The sequence below is a fragment of the Cebidichthys violaceus genome, unplaced genomic scaffold (assembly GCF_023349555.1).
Source record: "Cebidichthys violaceus isolate CVI_PGR_0920_01 unplaced genomic scaffold, fCebVio1.0.p SCAF_8, whole genome shotgun sequence".
In the NCBI taxonomy this organism is placed as follows: domain Eukaryota; kingdom Metazoa; phylum Chordata; class Actinopteri; order Perciformes; family Stichaeidae; genus Cebidichthys; species Cebidichthys violaceus.
In genome coordinates this window covers 6,082,985-6,093,631 of record NW_027176964.1, presented here as the reverse complement: position 1 = coordinate 6,093,631, position 10,647 = coordinate 6,082,985, and the positions used below count along the sequence as shown (strand labels likewise).

General features: G+C 44.9%; 1 protein-coding gene across 1 annotated transcript in view; it reads left to right on the top strand.

Annotated features, from left to right (window-relative positions):
• The first annotated feature begins 3,690 nt into the window (after window positions 1-3,690).
• Window positions 3,691-10,647, top strand: part of sall2 (spalt-like transcription factor 2) — a 10,049-nt gene continuing 3,092 nt past the window's right edge. Inside the window, exons 1-3 of the mRNA XM_068701745.1 lie at window positions 3,691-4,040; window positions 5,732-5,878; window positions 7,862-10,647. The exon at window positions 7,862-10,647 is cut by the window's right edge and continues 1,095 nt beyond it. Of these exons, the coding sequence (XP_068557846.1) occupies window positions 5,803-5,878; window positions 7,862-10,647 (2,862 nt within the window). The 5' untranslated portion in view covers window positions 3,691-4,040; window positions 5,732-5,802. The remainder of the gene's footprint in view (window positions 4,041-5,731; window positions 5,879-7,861) is intronic.

Genomic DNA, 10,647 nt, shown 5'->3' with positions numbered 1-10,647 from the left:
CTGGGAACATCGATACCACACCCATATCTAAATGTATAATGTGAAGCAGCCACTTAGCTTAGCATTACGACTGGAAGCAGGGAGAAACAGCTAGCTAGGCTCTGTCCAAAGGTGAAAAAAAAAATCCCCCTAGCCAGAATTAGTACTGCACAGATCTCCCGGTAAAACCACAGCTTTGACTTTATGCTAAGCTAAGCTAGACATCTCCTGGAAATGTAAGGATATGTACCACCTTGTTTTCCAAAAAATGGTCTAATGAGCTCGAATGAGCCAAAAACATGAATTGTGTGTATAGTGTATAAACCGTATGTGTATAGGTTTAACCCTTGACTGTTTGGGCAAAATAAAATGTTACCTGTTTTGCCTTATTTTGCATTTTATTACTTGACTGAATGAAAGTGAATAACTTCACAGTTTATGTGCTTTTTTTGTTTGCTAGCAGGAAGTGACTCGCAGTATGGTATACGATGTGCACAACTCTTTGCTGAAGCTAAGTCATACGTTGACAGGATGAATGGGAAATAGCAAAAAATACAACTTCACTGTGAAAATCGGCAAAGCTGAAAGCATCAAGGTCAATATTCAAACAGATGTCTGGGATACATGAAAAAGATTCACTTCTCTGTGGTAATGATCCTGTCTATTACACAAATACCACGGGTATTGTAGTAGACTGGGGGATATTCATTGTAGAACTACCTGAAGTCTGCCTGGCCTGCTCGCTTGTATCTACTCAAGAACGACAGAGCAAATCCAATCCTGTCAAAAACCTGTTCCAGTCAGATCTCATTCAGATCGGGACCTCAGTTGTCTTTATCCTGAGACGTTTTTTTTTTATGCAACCTTTTATTGATTCGCCAGGGCCCGCTGCATCGCACGACTGTTTGTCCGCTTGGGACTGACCTCGAGTTAGGGTTTCATGCCGCTGATTTTGCAAAGAGAGGATCTGTCTAGTGTGGTACCGCACAAAGCACACTTTCACTGTCCTACTCCTCTTTGGACAATGTCTTCCTGATCCACACCAGATTCTCCTTGTTGCTATTCCCCATCATCTGCCTCCTCCCTGCCCCACTTCTTCTGGGTCTCTTCATAGCGACGTGGTGCCCTCAACAAGAATACGGCCATGAGACATGACACAAAGAACAGGCTGAGAGTTTTGTGGTGGGGACACCCACAATTTTCTTCCTCTTTTCTTTCAGGAAGGTGACAAGGGACCAAGATCAGGGATTTCTCTGTTTTTTTGACCAGTGAAATGTTCTATTTTAGCCCTTTGATAAAAAAAATGTTTCATTAGGAAGGACATAATGGACATAGTGGAAGCACTTCCCTGCCTCTGATGAGCCTCAAAGACTTTCGGAACAAGCTAGGAGACACTTCCCAGACAGAGACAGCTTTCTAATTAGTTTGTTTAAAAAGGGAACTGTATCTAAGGGGGAGTTTTTCATCACACCCCTTGTATTGTGGCTTAGCTCTGAATCATCTTTTTCTCACATGACATGGGTAACTGCTTTGAATTTCTAAATCACCTCACAAACAAGAGGTGTCAATTCATACATCGGGGCCCATCTCACAAAGTAGAAAAATTTAAGTCAGCTGAAAAATCACTGTAATAATGTTGTTTCTTAGGGGCGCCATACCCTTCTGTGTCTACCCCAGTGTACCAAGATTTCTGTGCACACTCACACACAAATTGTCTGAACAACTTGAGATGGCTCTGAGCATAAGCTGAAGAAAAGTCTTTGTAGAGGGACTATTTTTGAATTATAATAAACATGTCTTTGCTTTTCACCAGCTTTGACTGTTTTTCATTAATAGATTAAATTAATCGTACATTAAATGCATTTGTTTTTAAAACAATATCTGCATTATCTACACCTGTGGAAAATGTCAGGAGGACTGTAACCAATTTTAAATATGAGGTACTCCAGCTAATTGCAGCATGTTTTGTCTTTGAGAGACACCTAGTGGCTTTACTGATGCAAAGAACAAAGCATCTGTCAGCTACAGTGAGGAGACATGGTCAATTGATAGGACAACACTTCCCAGCATTACAATGAAAATGAAAATAAATGTGTAAAGTTGGAAAATTGTCCAGTGGCCAACATCATTAGCTGACAAATTCAGTAACATGCTGTTCCTTTTACCCTGCAAGCTGCTGATCTACCCTGCACAAAACACTCTAAAACAGGCTCATATGGTGGTTTGGCGGCCTCTTATACAGTTCAGCAGAACTTCCCAAGAGGAGGGGGGTGAATTATCTTGGTGAAATTGACATGTGTATATTTTAATATGTCATTACAGTTAGTAGCCTTTGAGCAACAGATACAGTATGCTGGACGAATGAATGAATGACAACAGTAAAATTTGGTGCAGACATGCATGATCCCCAGAGGATGAACCTCAATAAACATTGTGAAAATATCACCTTTATTGACATGTTTGACCAGTAATGATGGAGTTTCTTCAAAGTCCTTTTTCATGAAGTGTCTATATCGTTTTGTCTGTCAGGAACATGTGTTATCATTGTTGTATGTGTGATGTGGGCTGTTCTGGTTTATGTCAATTTCATCGTCAGAGGAAGGTGTACGGTTAAATGGCTATTCTGAGACTAGGTTTGTATTGTATTGAATGGGATATAAAGCATCTTAAGCAGTATTGTTATCAGTGGAACATGACAGGTTGAAAAAAATGACCATGTGCAAACAATAGTCTGCAATATTTTCTCCCACGATAAAGCTGACAACGCTGTCAAGCCAAAAAACTAAAACTGGCAAAAAAATGTTTTGTCTTGAAACTTCAGAGTTTAAAATGTCAAAGTCAATCTGGAGGTCCTGTAGTATGTTGTATCTATAAACCCCAAATAAGATCAAATTCACTTTAATTAAGTCAATCAGCCGTGTAGAGTCAGCCCTTGTTAATCCAATTAATTATTCTTAATTCTAGATTTAATATATAAGGTTATCTAACTTAGAAATATATATTTTTTCACATTGACCCATGTGTTTTAAAGAAAGTCATCACACACAGATAGAAGAAGAGGAATGCTATAGCTGTTCATGAGACTGTAACCCCCATTCAGACCTAAAATTGGCTTTATTCTATATATTTATAATTTATTGTATCCACATGACCCATTGACGATGGTGAAGAGGTACCTGTCTTTGTCTAAATGGTTGTATTGGGGTAATTTTGGCTGTTGAGCTTAATACATTATGAGTCACAGTCCCAAAATAGCTCATTTAAGAGAGTAATGAGAACCCGTTGCATCTATAGGGATACCACGTGCACTACCAATAATCCAATGTCTAAAACTATGTCTTTACTTATTGGGACTAAATTTAACAATTTTATATTAAAATATGAAAAATATGAATTATGATTGTTTGATGACAACTGTGGGTGAGTGGGGGCAATCATGCACACCTGTGCAATTCTTAAATCCCCGTCAGTCAGACTGATACCGTTGTGTGCCCGGGCCTGCACTCCTATGTGAGATGCACACTGAGAGCCAATGTGGAGGTAACCGCGGTCACTGTTCCCCAGAGGACCGTCTGGCGGCGAGGGCCATTAATTATAAGAGACAGCGAGACAGACAGCTAGCCTGCTAACCAGACAGACAGACAGTTCCGCAGAGAGCGTAGACAGGCCTGACAGGAGTAGGCCCCGACAAATACAAAGAAAGGAGGAAGAGCAGCACGCACGGCCAAGAAAAAAAATAATCCTCCCCGTGTAGCGAGTAGCCTACAGCTATCTGCACCGCCCCTGCTTCTCCTCCTGCTGCCAGTGGACTATGAGTAAATACATTCAGGCATAATAACCCTTTGTCAAAAAGAGAAAGAAACGCGATTTGCGACGGGGATAAATAATTGAAAAAAATGCGTCTGTCCGACTGCGCATCCCTGGGAGTGAATAGGGAATTGCTGCGCCAGTGTCCCGGCTGAGAGACGGAGCCGATCTTACCCAACCTAAGCTCCTGAGCTCTTCCCCCCACCCCGTGTCATTACACAATATCGCTGCCAAAAATCATCGTTTCAAACATGGTAAGTTGGTTTTTTTTTTGTTATATTCAAAGCGGTTGTGTCGGCGACGAGCGGCCTGTGGGGGAAATGCACATCCGGGACTGTATTTTTTCGAGAAGTCATAATATTTTATGAATCATAACTTGTTATGATGTGGGAGCGCGCGTGGCGTGCAACAGGTCGCCGTACAGTAGCGGGGACGCGCATCCCACCGCCGTATTTTGCGCTTGTATGGAAACATTGGTTTTAAAAAACCGTCCGACCGTCGTACACGCGAACATAATGGCAAGATGGCACGAGTAATGCGTTGTTGGCACAATAGAGTTCTGGTTAAAAAACAACAACGATATTCTCTCTTTTTGAATGTTTGGCAACTATGAGAGTTATCGCTTCTTTCTCTTTGACTACATATTACCGATGAGCCTACGCAACGATGCGCAACGATGTTTAAAGCTTAATTATTTTTTTCTTTTTCATCATTTTATGTTGTGCGGGAATCACTGCTCGGTTTGCAAAGAAAAGAGTCCATCGGGCCACTCCAGAAATAAGTCAAAATATGAATCGGACTTCCACTGTCCTACAAAGGAATACCTTGGCTTTAAATAACAATTCACACACACGTTTGACTGCTTCCTTGTGACGACCTAACATTCAGACTTAATGTCAAATCTCGAGTGCATTTTATTATTCTGTCCAAGCCTCAGTAAAACAGAGAGAAGGAGGGGGGGAGTGTCACAGGGTCCGGGTGAAAAATAATTTTCCTGCTCACTCTGGCTGTGTCTTTCTCTCAATACCTCTCTCCACGTGGTGAGCAGTCGGCATGAGGGTGAAAGAAAAGGGCGCATTGTGCCTCCAGTCAGTGGCCTTATGTGTTGGAGAGGCTCTGAGAGGGTGATGTTCACTCAGCTGTGCTCCCTATACGCCATTGTTGCAAATTCCACCTCATTTCAGCCGCGCTGTTTACCGAGAGCTCACACAGAAGCCTGTTTTTCTTTTCTTTTTTTTTTTAAGAGGCGACTGGAGCACTGTGGAACATCACACATCTTGAATAGACTTAGATATTAGCATGTGTGACAAGGTGGCCTCTGACACAACATATTTGGTTTAAGGTAAAAAAAGAAAAAGAAAATTTATATAAAAACTGAATTAATTTAACCGAGCTGGTGTCAGGTTTAACGCCCACCTGTGCGCACAGTTTCCTTCTGTTACACACAGGAAGACACGCACGGTGACGTTAAGATTTTATAGGCCCATATCAGTAATCGAAAGCTCCGGCAAGGGCCTTTTATGTGATGAACTTGAGCGCCAATATATGAGGGTTTACTAAAGAGAGGCAGTGGACTCTTGGCTCAAAAGAAGGGGTGTTCACTCGCTATTTGAATGCAAAGTAGTGGATGAACAAGTGAGCTGTGTGTGTGTGTGTGTGTGTGTGTGTGTGTGTGTGTGTGTGTGTGTGTGTGTGTGTGTGTGTGTGTGTGTGTGAGTAGAAGGAGGGCCAACGGTGAGTTTTAAGAAAAGGGAGACTTGTTGAGAGAAAACTGTCACACATGCCTCTTTGGCACTTTAGTTCTGTCTTTCTTTCTCTGCACCATAATGCCACCAACGTGGACACGCTTTGAGACTAATCAATCCGGAGCATCCATTGTCACATTTTTGGAACGTTTTTCTTCACTTTTTCCCCTGTAAGTAATTTAGATACCTACTTTTTTCAGTGCGCAGGGAGACAGAATAAAAGTTGTGTGTTGGCCAATGCGCCCCTGCGTCGTTCCCATCCTGCAGAAGCATGTCCCGTCGGAAACAGAAACGACCCCAGCAGCTTATGAACCTGACCCTCGGTGCCTGTCGGATACTTGAGCATGGTGAGAAATATACTGAGACTATATATCTAAAATAATATAATATAAAAGAATACTGGTTATTTAGTGGGATTGGATTCACATTTGTTGGGAAGTTTAGAACTCAAAACATTCACTGTTCCTCAACATGCAGAGATTGTTCCAGTTAGTTGCTCATAGTGATGGTATATTATTTTATGGTGTATCTACTGTATCATTCTTCTTAAGGCCTTAAACTGATGATTTAACTTTCTACACTAACTTTGTGAGCTAGGATGACATGTTTAACCTTATGTGGGAAATACCATTTTTGGAATTTAAACAGCAATGACATTATGGTCAGTTAAGACTTGTTTTTAATTTTGTTGATTTAATCTTCATTCACATTTGTAAATGGTTTCTTACCAGAATTATTAAACAGTGAAATCATTTAATTGGCATTATGTTAAATGCTTAGAAAAAGGCTTGTTGAAATAAATGGCCTACAGTCTTTAATTAATTCTCTGCGGTTGCAGCCATTAGCTGCTTTGTTTGCCCTGTAAAACCCAAATGTCTTCACTCCTCATCGCTGCCAGGTTCAAAGACACAGACCACCCAGAATAGGGGGCTATACAGTAAATAACTAGAGAAATAATTGGTGAAAAAGAATGTAGTGAATTAGAAAATGTGTTTGTAGGAGCAAAGAGATGTGCATGAGAAGGTCAAGGAAAACAAAACTTTGTGAGGCACTGTATAAGTTGTTCTTACCGCAATAGCATTAGACCCTATTGTCTCCTTTCAGCTTTGTTGCTGGGCACTGAAGCATGAACATACCCATGAAGGTGTGTGTGTGTGTGTGTGTGTGTGTGTGTGTGTGTGTGTGTGCGTGTGCGTGTGCGCGCGCGTGTTCGTGTCTGTCTGTTCACTCCAGTTACAGTAGTAGGCCCTACATTGTGTCATAAAAGTGTAGCTTTCAGGCAAACAGCAGTAAGTTCTGTATGTGTTAGTGTGAGCATGAGCAACCCTGTGCACACAAAATGCTCGCTCTTTTGTGTCTGTGTGTTGTACATTGACCCGGCTGTGTGTAGGCCTATGTGCTTTCACATCCGTCTCTCTATGCATTTCTGGGCTAAGTTAGGTTGTTGATGGGCTGTGAGTCATTGTGTCTGTCTGCGGGGCTGTTTGTTTTTCTTTGTGCGCCACGTCTCTTCCTCTGCCTGGCCCTAAACCGTATCAGGAATGCGACCTCAGAGTGTTTAAGGTCAAGACTGCCAGCCAATCAGGCACCCAGTACAGTGTCCAGTACCTAACCAGCACCTAACCCTTAGCGCCCTATTGGGCTACTGGGGGAAGGGCTCTTAAGGAGATGAAAGAAAGACGGATTGAATGGAGGAAGGAAGAAAGAGAAGGAGGGCAGGGATGGAAGTGTGTGTATGTGGCTTCTTTTTATTGGGGGGTTCCATTGTCTTGTGCGTGTTGCCCTGGAAACAAGGTAGACACCTCTATGGGTGAGCAGTGTATTCTTGCAGATCAGTGTAATCTGTCTGTGTGTTGGCATGTGTGCCTGCATACATGGTGTGTGTGTGTGTGTGTGTGTGTGTGTGTGTGTGTGTGTGTGTGTGTGTGTGTGTGTGTGTGTGTGTGTGTGTGTGTGTGTGTGTGTGTGTGTGTGGCGACTGTGTTTAGGAGGCTACAGTTGATGAGGACGGACAGGACAAAGAGGAAAACAGTGGTTGAATACAAGGTGGTGGAAATTAATCCCGAAGGTTAAAAGTAATCTTTTGGACAACAACATTCTTTCATTATCTAGACATCAAGTAGCCACCTAATAAAATCCTTTATTTCTCACTGCTGCGTTTTGTAAGTTGTTTCAAAGTGCCCTGAGAAGTAGATTTGTACATTAAAACGTTTTTTTAGAAAGCTGTATTATAAAAAAAGATTGTAGACCATTTATGCAAATCGTGATTGTTTTGTTATCATTAACAATGATAAAATCACATTATGATTTTTTTCTTTCAATTTCCTTAGATGACAACTTGGCAGTGAAGTCAAACTCCTTTCCATTTATCCTGGATTCTCCCTCGTGCTCTCCATCGTCCTCTCTTCAAAGCTCCCAGCTGCCCCTCGCTCTCCTTTCATCTATTAAGGGCTCTCAGACCCCCTCTTTACCCACTGAGGATCCAGCGATATCCTGCTCACTGAGCCATTCCTCCCACCTGCCCCTCAAAAACCCACAGCCCTCCTTCTCTCCTGACTTAGCTTACTGCTCTCTCTCTTCACAAACTCAACATCCACCTGCCCTTCAACTGTCTGGTTGCAAATCTACGTCATCTGCAAGTGCCCTCATCCACCCCTCCCGAAGTGAACACATGGCTTCTCCAAAGTTGGGGCTGTCAGCCACCACCACCACCTCTTCATCCTCCTCCTCGTCCTCTGCCTCCTTATGTCCCCCACCGCACCCTGGAAGCCCTAGCCGTGTGCCTGAGGGCCCTCCAAGTCCCGTTACTCCCACTCCCAGCCCAGGAGTGACATCTGCCTCAGCTGCACCCTCTAGGGCCCAACTGAGCATTGCCCTGATCCTGGAGGAGCTCCGGGTGCTTCAGCAAAGGCAGATCCATCAGATGCAGATAACAGAGGAGATCTGTAGACAGGTGCTACGCCTCGGTGGAGCGTCCTATACCGTAGACACACCCTCCCAGCATCTTCTCCCTCCGCTGCCCCAGCTCTGCCTGGAAGGCAGCAAAAGGTCAGCCAGCCCAACTACCCAGCCAACTGCACTTCAGCCTTCCACCTCTGTTGCTCCTCTCCTGGCATGTTTCTCCTCCCTGCTACCTTCTCAGGCAGCCAACAAACCCACAAAGCCAAGCAGTTCCTTGTCTCAAATCCTGCAGCCCCAGAAGCCCCAGATGGAAGGAACTGGAGGGACTGCAGGGGCTCATGGTTATCTGAGGATGAGTTCTCGACCCTCCGCTCCCTCCACCTCTTCCTCTGCTGCCATCTCCATGGCTTCCTCCACATATCCGTTAGGCTTGTCTTTAGCTCTGCCCAACCGCTATCTCCATGAAAAATCTTCAAACACCACTTCAGTGAGTGGGCACAGTGGCCTGTCCTTCCTAAACTCATCCCTCCCCACATCAGTATCTATGGTCCCAAACTCCCAAAATGTTATGCATTTCTCTGGAGGAGCAGACTCTTCCTCTACATCCAGCTCCAGCAATTCTGGCCGCCTCCAACATGCCTGCCGCTTTTGTGGAAAAATGTTCAGCAGCGACTCTTCCCTACAGATACATCTACGCTCACACACAGGGGAACGGCCCTACCAGTGTCCAGTATGCCTCAGCCGCTTCACCACACGAGGCAATCTCAAGGTGCACTTCCTACGCCATCGTGAGCAAAACCCAGAGCTCTCACTTTCACTCCTGCCACCTTCTTTGTTTGGGGTAGCATTAGGGGCCACTGGGGGATCAGACATGGGACAGACCATGTGTAGTGGTAGCAGTACTAGTGGCATGAATATGATACAAAAGAAACCAAAAAGCAGGACTGAGGATGAGACATGTGGAGATAATGTGGAGGTCAGTGGTACGAACACTGGCTTTTCTCTGGGAGCCTCTGGAGGATCTACCCCTTCTACCCTACCCCTGCCCCCTAGTGTAGACCTGGCTTTGATTTCTCACTCTCTCCTGCAGCTCAATAGGGCTGCAGCTGTAGCAGCTGCAGCCTCTATCACCTCTGGCTCATCCCACTCTTCCTCCTCCTCTTCTACCTCCACCTCTTCTCTGGCTACCTCCCTCCTCAACAATCCTTCCTTGTCATCGTCTTCCACCATCACAGGGTTATTTAAGGGTGCTAAGCAGCAGCACTTTGATGAGAACACTCCCCCTCATGCCCCAATGCTTTCCCCTGCTGCCTACTCCCAGCTAGCCCACCTGCCTAAGCTCCTTTTCCCATCTGTCTCCACTTCTTCCTCTACCCCTGCTGCACACTCATCCCTCTACAACCATCCAGCCTTGGGCTTGCTACGCACCCCACTACCCTCTACCCCAGGCTCCCACCAACTTGCTTCTTCAAGCCATTCTCAGCTTTCTTTCCCTTTCTCTTCATTTCCTAAAGTCCCAGGTCCATCCACCACCACTCCATCCGCCCTAACTTCCTCCATGGTTACCGCCACTCCTACATCTGAAACCTCCAAGCTGCAGAGGCTGGTGGAGAAGCTAGAGAAAGCGCCCCGCTCTGCTTCTCCATGGACTTCTTCCTCTATTTCGTCCTCCATGCTGGAGATGTTATCTAGCAGTGCCACTTCCTCTTCAAGTTCAGCCAACAGTCGTTTCACAAATGCCAGCACTTCGACTACATATGTCATGGCCTCCCCGCCATCTTCGACTCGTGCTTCCACTTCTGTTTCAAACTTCACACATGAGATGGTTGCTGCCCTAGGCATGAGTGCCAATGGAGCGAGTGCCATTGCGGGGGGCTTCCTACCATCACTAAGCATTACAAGTCCAGCTGGTAACCTGACAACCAATCAGTGTGGGGTGTGTCTACGGGTGTTGAGTTGTCCCAGAGCACTGCGTCTGCACCAGGCTACACACCTTGGAGAACGCCCTTTTCCATGTAAGATATGTGGTAGATCCTTCTCTACTAAAGGCAGCCTGCGGTCACATCTGGCCACCCATCATGCTCGACCACCCAATGCTCGTGTCCAAAATTCTTGCCCACTGTGTCAGCGTAAGTTCACTAATGCCCTAGTGCTCCAGCACCACATCCGTATGCACCTTGGCGGACAGTTGCCCACAGATGGCACAGACGATTCT